This window comes from Leuciscus leuciscus (genome assembly GCF_965113295.1).
Source record: "Leuciscus leuciscus genome assembly, chromosome: 7".
Classification (NCBI taxonomy): Eukaryota; Metazoa; Chordata; class Actinopteri; order Cypriniformes; family Leuciscidae; genus Leuciscus; species Leuciscus leuciscus.
The window spans coordinates 29,673,117-29,687,965 of record NC_138731.1 but is presented as its reverse complement, the minus strand read 5'-3'; the positions used below and the strand labels follow the sequence as shown (position 1 = coordinate 29,687,965).

Here is a 14,849-nt window from a genome sequence, read left to right as displayed (position 1 = left end):
ATTTCACAGATGGACTTATTACACAGGTGGCAACCTATCACGGTACCACGCTTGAATTCACTGAGCTCCTGAGAGTGACCCATTCTTTCACAAATGTTTGTAGTAGTCTGCATGCCTAGGTGCTTGATTTTATACATCTGTGGCCATGGAAGTGATTGGAACACCTGAATTCAATGATTTGGAGGGGTGTCCCAATACTTTTGGCAATATAGTGTATTTTGCACCCAGTAATGTGAAAGGTTAAACAAAAGATCTTGACTTCACAGTCATTATTATTGATTATGTCCAGAAGGCACTGGATGAACACATTTCTGTTAAAGGGTGTAATAAACAGCAATCCTCAGTTCCACATTATAATAGGCCTATGCCTATTTGCTGATTCTTATTTGCTGCTTAATATTTTTGTGAAAACAGTGGTACATTTTTTCATGATCCTTTGGTGAATAGAAAGTTGAAAAGAACATAATTTATTTGAAATAGAAATCTTTTATAACATTATAACAATCTTTACTGTCACTTTTGATCAATTTAATTTGTACTCGCTAAATAGATGTCATAGTTATGTTTAGTTAGTTTAATTTTCATGGGCTTTTAGTTTAGTCACATGCTTCCTTTGTTCTAATTTCCTGCCAGTCATTAGTTTCCAAGGTCACTCATTCAATTAGCACACCTGTTCACCCTTGAGTTCATTATCACTCTGCATTTTAGTTCCTCCTTTTGTTCAGTTTTGTTATGTGTTACACGCTGTGTTGTTCTGCTTTATCCTGTGGATTTTTCTGAGTTTGTTTAATTTAATAAATACCTTTGTTTTGGACCTTTTGAATCTTGTCCATCTTCTTCTGGACCTAAACGTTACAATAGAAGTATTTCTTTCTAAAAACTCTTACTGACCCTATACTTTTGAACAGTAGTGTGTATAAACTCAAGTGTATAAATACAAATCAAGATATACTATCAGGTGAATTTGTTTATCCTTAGTGGTCTGTCAAGGGGCAAAACAATCCTACAGACACATACTTTTTTGCAGATCCAGGTACGATGCAGAGGTTAGAGAGGTTTGAGGTTAGAAACCAACTGAGCCTAGTCTTAAACTTGACTGATCATCTATTGTCATATTTTGAAGTGTTCAAGAATCCTTCTCCTGATTTTTTTCAAGTGTAGATTGAACTGGGCCACAGCACAGGTAATGTTTTCTAAGATGCTTCCTGTGATATAGCTACTTTTCCCCTCTTTGCTCCCTTCACTGTTATATGTCCAAAGTCAGAAAAAGAAAGTGAATAAGTGTCATCCCCTAGAATCCAGAAGCTACTTGCTTTATTTAAAAAGAAAACAATTGGGATTCAATCACTTCCTCTTAGTGAAAGAGCTTATAGACAGTTAAAAAAAAAACATTTTTTTTTTTTTAAATCCAGTTTAGCCCAGTGCAACATTTAATAACTTTAAATTGATGACATTTAACAGTTTTTTTTTTTTGTGCTAATGTATTATTGATTGTGTCTGGGATTACTGACTGAGCCTCTTTTTTTTGTGATCAACTATTTATTTATTTTCTTACAATCATTATTTACACATTGGAGAGGAAACACCTTCACAAGAAAACAAAAAACAAAACCTTAGGCTGATTACATCATCATTGAAAATATAACAGAGGCACAGTAAAGTGTTGCTAATTCTGATGCCTGTTTCGCTTCTCCTCCCCATATCCTCCCCACCCTCCAACCCCTAACAAGGTATTTAACAGTAAAAAAAAAAAAAAGGGGGGGGAACAACACACACACACACATACACCTCTCAACCCTTTCCCATTGCCACCCGTCCATCCTTCCTCTATCATGATATCCACAAAGATCCGCATAACATACTAGAACACAGAGCAGGACATTGGATATTGTGTATGTTGGATAAATATCTCATACTTGAAAGTATCAAGCACATCCTGACTTCTTATTATAAAATCCACAGAGGTCAATACAATATTCTAGATAATAATAACATAAAGCTGAATAAAGTATATGTACAACATGGAGCTGAACATTTAAACATTACACATTGTATACATTAGATGCACATTCCATAAAAATTTTTTTAAAAACCTGGGCAGCATATATGTAAGACAAATCAGATGTAAACAATAGAAGAGAGAAAAAATCTGACCTTATCTACATCATTTCATTTATTTTCTCTAATAGCTCTGACCAACAATCAATATTAGAGGTTTTGGCATAATGTAAACGTGCTGTAGAGTGCTATAGCTGAACAATATCCCGGTAAGAAGAGAGCCATTTCCTCACTAACAATGTGGTGGTTTCCAGCGACAAACTATCATTCTTTTGGCAGCTGTCAAACCTGCCAGAAGAAGATGCCAATTGTTAATAGTTAGCTTTAGAGATGATGTGTCATTGAGCAGAAGCAAGCATGGTGAAAGAGGGATGGGTCCTTTGATAATACTAGGCATGATGGATGAAACACTATGCCAAAATCTATTGACCTCTGGACACTGCCACACCATATGGTAAAAGGTAGCAATGGTATTGTCTGGACAAAAATCACTGTATGGGTTGTCTCTAAGTTTCATTTGCTGTAATCTTCGTGGGGTTAAGTAAAGTAAAGTAAAAAAGTACTTTCTTGTTAAAACGGAGCACTCAAATACTTTATGACAAACCCACAAACAAACAAAATGACAACATTATTTTTATTATAACAGAATTTCCATATAACATTTTTGAAACACATTATGGTCTTTATCAAAATCAGACGACTTTGAAGGTTCAGAAGACTTCTTTTCTCTGATTGTCTAGTCAAATCATCACATGATCAGTTAATTCAAAGAGAATATCCATAGAAATGGAGTCAGTTCTTTGGATTTCCCTCAAAAGAATCTCCACAGAATTATCATTATTCCCAGCACATAGGAAGTCTTTCAAGAGTCCTTGAAAAATATTCCTGGTATGACTTCAAAAAGTTTCCTGAGACAATACCAAGATGTGCGGAAGAGTCTAGGCTGAGGGTGGCTAGAAAATAAGAGAAAAATATCCGTCATCTGTAAGCTTTGATAATAATTGTGATGTGAAATCCCTTTTAATTCAGTTCATTGGTCTGGAAATGCTTCATGGCCATTAACCACACAGATCTGTCATGGCAGTGAGCTAATAGCTTCATTAAAGTGCAACTCTCTATCTAGAGCATCAGCCAGTCACCTGACTGTAGTGAAAGGTTGTCATTTTGTCACACTTCTACTGTCCTAAAGAGTGCTTCTGTCATTTGACACTGACAGTATCATCTTAAATGAAGTTAGTGAGCAAATTATTCTAAAAGATTCATGACGATGAGCAGAATGTAAAAGAGAAGACTTAAATCTGACAGCTCACCCTTTCTTTCTTCTGTGAAACACTATTTATTTATTTATTTATTTTGCCCATACAGTGAAAGCCAAAGGTGTTTTGACATTCAAAATTTGAAGAATTCTTCATAATATCTACTTTAGTGTTCTGCAGAAACCATGTGATTATACTGATTGTACCATAACAGAAACGGAACAAAGGCATCTTACTTCATTTTGCTCTTCTTTCTTATGTCAGTCTGAACTTAGGCTCCTCAACAGAGGACTATTTTCAACTCTTTTTTTGATGTGGCCTCCAACCTCGAGTAGGAAATAGTTTGTCACAGCTCAAGTATTGCTTCCCAGCCAGTATGTTTACTGATTAACTAAACATTTGGCTCTATATAATCGAAACTGCCATGTTTTGATATGGGTGTTGACTTTTTTTGCTACGCTCTTCTTTTTCAGATGGGTTGTAAAGTGACCGTCTTGCTGTTCATATATTTCCTGGCTACAAACTATTACTGGATCCTGGTGGAGGGCTTGTACCTGCATAGTCTCATCTTCATGGCCTTCTTGTCTGACTCGAAATACCTGTGGGGCTTCACTTTGATTGGTTGGGGTGAGTATGTCTACTGAATGTCATGGTAGTACATTTCCTAAAAGAGGCAATTTGTTTATATTCCTGCTTCTGTTGGGTTTGTAACATTTCTTAGTAAAATAAATGCTGCTGCTATTGGTTTTGATCTGCTGGGTTTATAGCTTTGTTCATGGACAGTTGGATGACATGTAATTGTATTTTTCTCAAAGAACAAGGCCAATCATTTATTTCACTTATATTTTCATTTTGGCTGCAGCTGGCTGTTTTGTGACTAATGTGTTTATATATATGTGTGTGTGTGTGTGTGTGTGTGTGTGTGTGTGTGTGTGTGTGTGTGTGTGTGTGTGTGTGTGTGTGTGTGTGTGTGTGTGTGTGTGTGTGTGTGTGTGTGTGTGTGTGTGTGTGTGTGTGTTTTATGCTTACCAAAGCTGCATTTAGAATTTATAATATATATATTTCCCTCCACGAAATGTACTCTGATATATAGCATGTTGACAAATGAAATCACATTGTACGTAAGAGTATACACACCACACAGGAAACGCAATTTACCAAATTGACTTTTCCATGAATGGACATGTCATCATGTGAAAACCCAGAGCAAACCAACAATGAGGACCCTGGAGAAAGAGCGAGTAGAACAAGAAGAGGTGTTTACCGAGATGAGATTAATAGAGAAGACGGAAACCACAGGGAGGAAGTAAATAGAGTAGCGGAGAAAAAAAACAAAAGAGCCGCTCAATTAAGCATACAAATCATTATCTGTGCAGTATTACGTATTTTGTATCACATGGTGCTCCCTCTACTATATTCTCTATTTCTGGATCCAGTGGTGGAGTTCTTCACTCCCTCTCCATGCAGCTTTAATGACGGAGTCATTTTTGTCCATGCACAAGAGATAGCCTGCAGAGATATTGAGCATCACTCAATATTCACTGCTTTTTTCTTTAACCTATAGCTTGAGAAAACATTGTATTATGTGGAGGAAATTCTTTGCTCAAACATAATTGTGAGGCTTGATATAAGTACATCTTCAGAAGTATACAGAATCATGTATCTTCATTACAGACTTTAGATAAATGAGCTTTTTTCAGTAGTAAAGCAGTGTGTTCATAGCTAAATATGTAATCAGTAGAGAACACTAATAGTTTTAATGTGAGTACTGGCTGGTGATAAATGTGTTAGCTGACAAGAATGCAATACTTCATTATAAAATGAAATTGAACTGTTTGACTAAATGAAGAGTCTGCTTAAATCGCTGTGTAAATTGTTTCAAGCAAGGGCATTGACCTTACTTTTGATCAAATCGACTGAGAAAAACGAATTTAATTTGTAATCTGGAGCTACTTTCCAGTTCATTTATTTAGTTCTGCAGTCTGATGCCCCCACATAATATTAAAATACTTTGTGTTAATAAGAGAAAAATGACTCCACTTTATAATTGAGTGGATAATATATGTGGGAGGTTAACTGTTGGAAATACTATGGTCTGCAGTGTGACAGTGGACCATTCCAAACGAACTAGTGAAGTTGATAAAAAAGTGGCGAAAGTTAAAATAAAAAATAACTTGTGACTAGTCACAGCATCTAATAATATTTTAGATTTTATTATAATTAGTATATTTATAATACTTTTACCTTTTTAAAATATTTATATTAAAATATTTGAAGAGTTCAGATGCAAAAGCCTCTAAGTGCCATCTGAAATGTTCTTCTAGAATGATCATTTGTATCAAGCTTGTATATTTAAGTTCAGTAATTTCACCTAAATGCCAATGAAAATGACCTATTAATTGTCATTTAAGTGAAATTACTGAACTTAAATATACAAGCTTGATAGAAATGATCATTCTAGAAGAAAATTTCAGATGGCACTTAGAGGCTTTTGCATCTGAACTCTTCATTTGACCTTATGCATGTAGAAATAAATATACGGCAAGTCTGCTAATTTTCTTGATATCATTATGTCATTAATTATGTTTCTCATTACACATTCCTTTGCTGAAAAGATAAAAACGTTAAAGAAATAATCAACCAAGTTTTTTTTAGTTTTTTTTTTATGAGAGATTTAATGAGCTCTAAATATATCACTTGTTTCAGCCAGCTAAACCTTCACACCATCAAACCACACAGATGCAATAACTTACAGGGATATTTGAGAACTACGTTAACAAGGTCTCATTACGTCATTTCTCATCAGCCTTCCGATTTGAACGTGATGACTAATCATATAAAGACTGTTTACTTAACTGTTGACTGCAGGACCATTCTCTGTATTCAGTTCATTATGATGGTCAAAGCAGCAGACAATTCAACAGGGATCTTGGCTGTTATTTGTATATTCATGTGAAGGTCTTGTTTATCTAAAGAAGTGCTATTTTCTTTCTTTTGCTCAACATCATAAAACATACAGATGCCCCTGCCTTTGAATATATATATCTTATGTATTCCTTTGAGAAATTTCTACATGGAAACCAATAAGCTATTATTTATAGCAAATGGTATTCATACCCTTTCCTCCGCTCCCACACGGAGAAACGGCACAATGATAGCTCACTGCAGTTTGTTTTGAGAGGTTGCTTCCTTTTCAAGTGGTTTCAAGTTGAAGTGTTCTTTATTTATTTGTCATTCCTGTTTGATGTGTTCCTAGTGGAAGGGCAGAGATTGAGGTACCTTTGATATGCAGATTCCCTGTTCTAGGAGCGGCTGCTCACTACATTCTCTTGAATGCGTTAGGCATGGCTTATTAATGACCGAAGGGTTAAGTCTTTGAAAGTACTACACAATAATGTCATGTTGATACTGTTAAAATAATGTTAATGAGGGGAAATCTTCAATCTTCAAAGAATGAGTGATGTAATTCATGTTGTGGATTTGAGCTCCTTAATATCTTGTAATGCTAATGGCATAATGATGATATCTTACATAACGGATTCATATTTATTTGATGGAAAGGAAACTGAAACTAAGGAAAGGTAATTGAATCATGCTGTGTGATGCCATACTCATTGTGGCAAAGGACATTTTTAGTCTCAAAATCATTTAAAGGAATAATTCAGCCAGAAAAGGACATTTTTGTCAATTAGCCTACTTATACCCACGGCCACATTCATGTTTTTTTCCCCATGGAAAAGAGTTTATCAGGTTGGCTGTGTGCACATTTCCATACAATGCATCATGAATCTGAAGCTGGGTTATGATTCGATCCAGTTAAATGTATTTGGATTATTTATTTGATTAATTTGGATTATTGGATTATTTCCAAAAATATGCTGATGAAATAAATATAATTAGAGAGACAATTTACACTATAGTCAAATATTGACAAAATAATAGATCACAGGCTTTATATTCACTATATCAAAATCCAATTTTGGGATAAATGCCATTTTTTTGGATAAAAATATAAATTTTATTATTGATTAAATTAAAAAAAGTCATGCAAAACTACTTTTATGTAGTTTTTATTTTTTATTTTTTAGCTTGACATCGCCTGGTCACTATCTGGCTTGGATGTATAAAAAGAACTGCATGAATATTCTTCAAAAAAAATCCACCGATAAAAGAAAATCACTGAAACAACATAAGAGTGAGTAAATGGTAACTGCATTTTTGGTGGACTGTACCTTTAAGAATGGATTCAGTAGATAGATGGATAGATGGATAGATGGATAGATGGATGGATGGATGGATGAATGGATGAATGGATGAATGGATGAAAGTACAAATTCTGTGAGTGGGATATTCATGCAATTAGAAATGCAGTTTTATTTTAGACTGACTGCTCACCTACTTTTTCCAGATTTACTAGGAAATGTCCTAATGAAAAGTAGGTTGTATAGCATATCCAAAGTCGTCATGTATGAAGGTGTGAAAGATAATGTAGTATGAGTCAAGGCACATATAATATCAACTAAATAATCCCAGACTCCTACAGTTACCCCATCATCACCATGGGAACTGCTGTCTTGAGAGGAGAGCACCCTCGATTGACATGTTCACCCTCAGATCCAGGCAGTTTTGCTTCTTGATATGCATGATATGATCCTGGTTTCACCAAGGTTTAAACCATGCATCTCATCAGTGGGAAGCAGCGGTTTTTTCGATTACTGGCTGAGCCACTCAAGATTAACCACAGCTGTTAAAATAAATTCAAAATAAAATTTGTTGAATAACATCATCATTATTGATTTAGCAAAAGCAGAAAAATGTTTTAAAGACTAATTTTTGTATTGTTATTGTTGGCATAAAACGGAGCCAAACAAATTCACTGCCATATTTTAACTGGGAAGGGATTGCATGCAGGTATGATGTTCATTATTCATCAGGATGTTTTATGATAATTTTATGTTAGTACTGTGTATTTCCGTAACCTTAACCTAAAATAACACTTTATTTTCACTTTTATAAACTTTTTTTTTTGATGACTGTGGTGGCTCATATCAACTTACTAACTTTGAAACACTTACTACAATGAAAAACTAATTTTAGACTGCTATTAGCCTTACCTTATACTGTTTATTCAACAGTGTTTGTGATATTCGTAATTTTTTTTGAGTAAGTAAGTAAAGTGTAAGCGTGCCGTGGGTTTGATTTGCTATGATTGGCTATTGCGCTGTTCACAAGATAAATCCTGCCGTTTGTTTTCATGCATGTTCAGCATCCCCAAATTGGTCTGTGTTAATGGTAAAACCAATAAAAAAGAAAGTAAACAACTCACTTAACAACAACAACAAACAACTCACATAATACAAACTTTGTTGTATTATTTTAATTTAATACTGTGAAGCTGCTTTGATACAATCTGTATTGTGAAAAGCGCTATACAAATAAACTTGACTTAGATATCTCCGGTTTATTTCACATCACATTCAAACATTAAATTATGTAAAAACATGAGCTGCAAAGGTTAATTTTGTAAAATCCAAATAAGCTTTAGAGATCTTTATTGAAAAGTGTTTAAAGGGATAGTTCACTTTGAAATTAATTAAAATTTCTGGTGCATAGATATATACACACTAGATGTCGCCTTGTCTACGGCAGTTCATTGGAACGAATGTCTTTAAGGCGACATCTAGTGTATATATATATGCACCAGTCTGCGTACACGTCAGATCAGATCACTCGGACATAGCTGCGTATAAGAGGTAAAAACGATATAAATACTGTTCGTTTTCTCACACAAACCGCTCGTTTCGTGTCTTAGGCCATCAATGTGTACTTACGATGGGGAATTGTTTAATTTGGACGACGGGGAATTGTTTTAATTTGGACTCTGTGCATGCTCTTTGAGACAAGTGACCATCGACCTGCATTATATGACTGACAGACAAGAACGGTTTGACCTAAAAATATCAAAATTGAAACTACTGCGGAAAAAAAGACACCTACATCTTGGATGCCCTTGAGGTAAGCTAAAACATACCAAAAATGAATTTCAAAGTGAACTATCCCTTTAAGCAATGTTTTTCATGACTGTTCAATGAACCATATTCAGTTATTACACATGCACTTTTGGAACAGTCCTTAAGACACCAACGGTTTACAGGTGGGAGAAAATGAATGTCACAGTTCCAATAAATTAGGACACTAAAGAGAACTTTCTACTGACTCTGAAAAACACCAGGAGAAAGATGCAGGGTCCCTGCTCACCTGCGTGAACATGCCATATTCCCACAGATCTGGCCAGAGCAATAAACTGCAATGTTCGTAATGTAAGATCCGTCAAGTCGTTTGAGAATCACTGAAAAAATTTGAATTGTTGAAAAATGTGGTGATGTGCAATGTATATTATAAGAAAATGAAAGTGTTTTTTTTACCTTTGATGCATGTAAACTTGTAGGTGTCACATTCACCGTCTGTCTTCGTCCTGTTCACTACACTTCCCAGAATCCTCCTTGTCTCCACACCTGAACTCACTCCCTCAATTTCCCACCTGTTCATCATTATCATCATCTGCATCACCTGTCTTGTGTTCATCTGTGTGTGTATATAAGTTCCTGGTCTTCACTTGTCTTTTGTCGGTTATTGTTTGTGCACCAGCACACTGTTTCATGTTTGTTTTGAGTTACCGCCTATTAATAAACCTTAGTTATCTTTGTACTTCGCTTGGCTTGTCTCCTTCCTCAACCCGGACCTGACAGTAGGAGACGTCCAAAACAAAATTAGGAACCTTTACTTAAGGTCACTTTAAAATAATTTGCCAGGTATATACACTCCAAACTTTCCGCTGCTCACTGTGTGCAAACCAATAAGCAGTAATGAGAGTGATTTTGAAATTAATGCTGGGTACACACCAAAAGATAATCGGGGCTGATTTTGGGCCGATTTCCCCCCTTCCGACAATCCTAGCTATGTCCCGATTATCTTATCAGATTTTCCCTTGGTGTGAGGTGTGTTAAGAGTGTCCGAACCTGATCGGAAAAACGTCGGAGCCGCCCCGATCGCGAATCGTAAATATTCAACATGTTTAATATTTACGATCAGAAATCCTGATGTGTGGGGGGAACCCCGAGGACAAACACACGCACGCTCTGGAGATTATCACGTGAAACGAAACAATATCCAATCAGAAAGCGAGATGATGGAAGACGGAAGCATAACAAATGCAGTCATGGCGCAGCACAAAGTGAAATTGATGTGGACAGCAGAGATGGAGGATCATCTTGTTGATTTGTGGCAACAGCACAAATGTTTATACAACGTGTTGTGTAAAACCTTTCCAAACACTATCATCGCAATTTCTTCCTGCATATCGTCCGCCATGCTTATTCTGAGGTCTCGTGAGATTTTGCGAGATTTCCTGTGTTCACAGTCGAGACTCTGGTTGAAAATCTGTTCGTGTGTGGTGGTGTGCTGTCTTTGTCACATCATGGCACGCCACATAGGAGCAAAACGGTTAAATCTAGGATTTTTTATCCTCATGTTTGTGGTCTATCACATTTTGAAAATCTTTTGGTGTATACCCAGCATAAGAAAGCTGATTGGTCAAAAATATATATGTTGAAGGCCAATAGCAAAACATAACCTCCAAATAAATCTGCATAAACTCGTACTCGCTCTGTCTCACACGTGTGCACACACTGTCACCATGTAATGCACTTGCTAATGCCGGGTGGTATAAAAACTAATACCAGAACTCAAAATTCCAAAATCTGACATTTTTCGGAACATTTTCCGGCTCAAATTAAGCACTGACTGTAGTATTTAAAGCAGCTGGTGGCCACACCACATTCTGACTGCTACCTTTGATATCTCTGTTCAGGGACCAATTAGTCAATTTCTGTTCGTCAAATGTCTGTGAGATTTGTTCTGTCTATGTCTCAGTTGTTGAATCTTCTTATGTTCATACAAATACAGGGGTTGGACAATGAATCTGAAACATCTGGTTTTTGAGCCAGAAATGTCTATTTCAGAATAGTGGACGCTGGACGGGTCACTATGTGATGCTGGTGGAGGAAAACATTTTCTGACTTGCTCATCCAAAGTAGCTCAAAATATTTAGATCTGGTGACTGTGCAGGCCATGGAAGATGTTCAACTTCACTTTCAGGTTCATCAAACCATTTTGTCACAAATCTTGCTGTGTATCACGCATGCTGATACACGGCACCTCCTTCAGGGTACAATGTTTGAACCATTAGTTGCACACGGTCCTCCAGAATGGTTCCGTAGTCCTTGGAAGTGATGCGCCCTATCAAGTACAGTAGGGAATGCCATGATATTGCAGCCCAAACAATCACTGATCCACCCCCGTGCTTCTCTCTGCTCTTACAAAAAATAAGTTTATTCAAGTGTGCCATTACTTCTTTTAAACTAAAAATAAGAAAGTATACTTTCAGTCTACTTTTTATGTACTTCTCAGAAATATTCTTTATGTACTTCTCAGAAATCTACTTAAAATTGCTCGTAAGTATACTTGACTTATACTGACAGAAAAGTCTAAGTATATTTAGCCTATTCTTGTACTCGAGATATACTTAAAAGTATAATTAAGTATACTTGGCTTGTAGGTGTGTGTACTTTTTTGATTGAGTAGCCTATAAAATACTTTTTTTTACTTACTTTTACATACTGTCTTATAATAATAATAATAATAATAATAATGTTTAATTTATATAGCGCCTTTCCCAAGCTCAAGGACGCTTCAGGCTTCACAATAACAGTAAAGAACAAACAATCAGTTCATACATAAATGGACAATAGACATTTGCCCAGTCTAAGAAATGAGCGATTGCAGTTGCATATACAAACAGAAACAAAAAACAAAACTATTTACAGACAGCATAGAAGGTGGGCAGTTGAAGTAAGGGTCAAATGCAAAAGACTAATGGTACCCAAGGAAACATTATGATTGTAATACAGAGTTATGACTGATAATACTGTTTAAACAAATGGGTTTTGAGTATAGACTTAAATTCATGCAGCGTGGTTGTTAGATGAAATCTCGGCTCACAGAGGAGTTCACAGCCAGAAGATCGGAGAGTTCGAGGGGGAATATAAGGAGAAAGTAAGTCAGAGAGATAGGAAGGAGCAAGACCATTGAGTGACTTAAAGGTAAGCAGAAGAATTTTGTTAGTAATACGAGAAGACACGGGTAGCCAGTTGAGTTTGAACAGAATTGGAGTGATATGAGCAGATTGTTTAGTGTAAGTTAGTAATCTTGCAGCAGAGTTTTGGATATATTGCAAACGTGAGATAGAGTGTGCTGGTAGTCCAGAAAAAAGAACATTACAGTAGTCGAGGCGAGGTGATAAACGCATGTTCCAACGATTCAGCATCTTTTGGGCTGACATAGGGACAGAGTTTGGCAATACGGCGGAGTTGAAAAAATTTCGCTTTACAGAGTTGACTAATATAAGCGTCAAAGGTCAGTGAAGGGTCAAGAGTGATACCCACGTTTTTGACAGTGGCAGATGGAATAATTGATGTAGCTTCAAGGTCAAGTCTGGGAGAATTAGTTATATTTTTTGTCATAATTAAGATTTCTGCTTTAGTCAGATTCAAACTGAGAAAACTGCAGTTGAGCCAGGTCTTTAATTCATTAATACATGATTATAGTGATGTAGTCTGGTGAATAGAATCCGGTCGGCAAGCATATATCGTGTGCATAACAGTGGTATTGAAAACCATGGCGGCGAATAATTTGTCAGAGAGGCAAAATGTATAAATAGTAATGGGCCGAGAACTGATCCCTGTGGAACACCTTGTTTGAGAATGACAGTGGGAGATTTATAGTTGTGCATGGTGATATAGTATTTTCTGTCTGTCAGATAGGAGGAAAACCAGGATAGCGCGGCTCCTGAGATACCAATCTCTGAGAGGCGCATGAGTAGGAATTTATGACAGACAGTATCAAAAGCTGAACTGAGGTTGAGTAATAAAAGTATGGAAAGGTTTCCCGAGTCACCAAAGAGTTAGAGGTCACTGATAACCGATATGAACCGATATCACAAGAAAACAGATATGTTCCTAATTCTGTGTATCTGAAATCTGAATTCTGAGTATATTGGTATAGGAATTTACTTCAAATCTACTTCACTCTTTCCCCGCTATTGACTGAATTTTCAGAATTTTCAGATTGCTTACGAAAATGTAAAATAACACAATCATCACACATTAAACTGCAAAAAGCATATCAAAACTGCCTAATGTTACAGAATGAAATGTCGATGTCAGGAAGTGTGAAGCTTTGTTGGAGTGTGGACTCGAAGCTGATGGACTCGATCTATTCCATCTACGTTTTGATCAAGAATTTGACTAGTAAACTATCAGTATACAAATAAGTTCACTTGTTGTATAGTTGCAGTACAAATGAAAAACTTAGATGAAAACTAGTTGTGTACTCAAAGTTTACTACTGTTATACTTAAAGCATACTTAAAAGTATACTTTTATACACTAAAAAGTGGGCCAATTTAGTCCCAAGTAGTTTTGAAACAGTACACTTAGAAGAATACTTCTAGTACATTGATATTAGTATACTTATTACTTAAAGTATACATAAAAATATACTTGAACTTTACTTAACTATACTTAATAAAATTAATTCTAAGTGTAGGCTACTTATTTTTTGTAAGGGTAGCCACAACAGTCCGGGGTGTTAAGCCTCTTTGGGGCTTCTCCACACCGTAACTCCCATGTGGGAAAGACAGTGAAGGTGGACTCATCAGAGAACTATACATGTTTCACATAGTCCACAGCTCAAGATTTGCACTGTTGGCACCAATGAAACATAGATTTGGCATTGGCACGAGTGACCAAAGGATTGGTTATAGCAGCCCGACCATGAATACTGACCCTGTGGAGCTCCGCGCACCATCAATTTGTCCTCTTTTCAACTCTGATATGTCTCCCATTATGTTGTGAGGATTGCAATATTTTATGTGCAGCTGTGCTAACACTCTGCTAATTCAACCTTCACACTCTGCTCTTACTGATGGAATGTAAAATCAATGAAGATTTGCCACCAGGCCGCGCATGTATAGGCGTGAAACCTCCAACAATATATTGACCAGCTTTCAATTTCAAAGGCTGATTGTGAATCGAGACAAACCATTTAAAGTGAAAAAAATAAAATAATAGCAATTTTGTCAGAAACCAAATATTCAATCAAGTTTCCTATGTACCAGACAGAACAGATGCTCTTCCCGTCCAGTGCTCAGAATGAAAAACACTCCATTGGCAATAAGTAAACATGCTGCATTTTTCATCAATATTACTCTACAGGGTATCCATCTATGAGTGCAAGCCTCCACAGGTGCTCCTGAACCTCTGGGAAGGCATTAAATCAGGGTCATGCTTCAGTGCCTCCCCAAATATCTTAAGACGTTTTAACATCCATTTACATGATGTTAGATTTTGTTCACGTCATTTATTGTGGTTTACTGCAATGCATGCTAAATTAGGAAAACAAATTACTGTTGCATTCT

General features: G+C 36.2%; 1 protein-coding gene across 2 annotated transcripts in view; it reads left to right on the top strand.

The window, feature by feature from the left end:
• pth2ra (parathyroid hormone 2 receptor a) overlaps positions 1-14,849 on the top strand; it is a 63,473-nt gene that overhangs the window by 30,366 nt on the left and 18,258 nt on the right. For both annotated transcript variants that reach the window (XM_082176385.1, XM_082176384.1), the window contains exon 7: positions 3,788-3,941. In XM_082176385.1, coding sequence (XP_082032511.1) covers positions 3,788-3,941 — 154 coding nt within the window. The remainder of the gene's footprint in view (positions 1-3,787; positions 3,942-14,849) is intronic.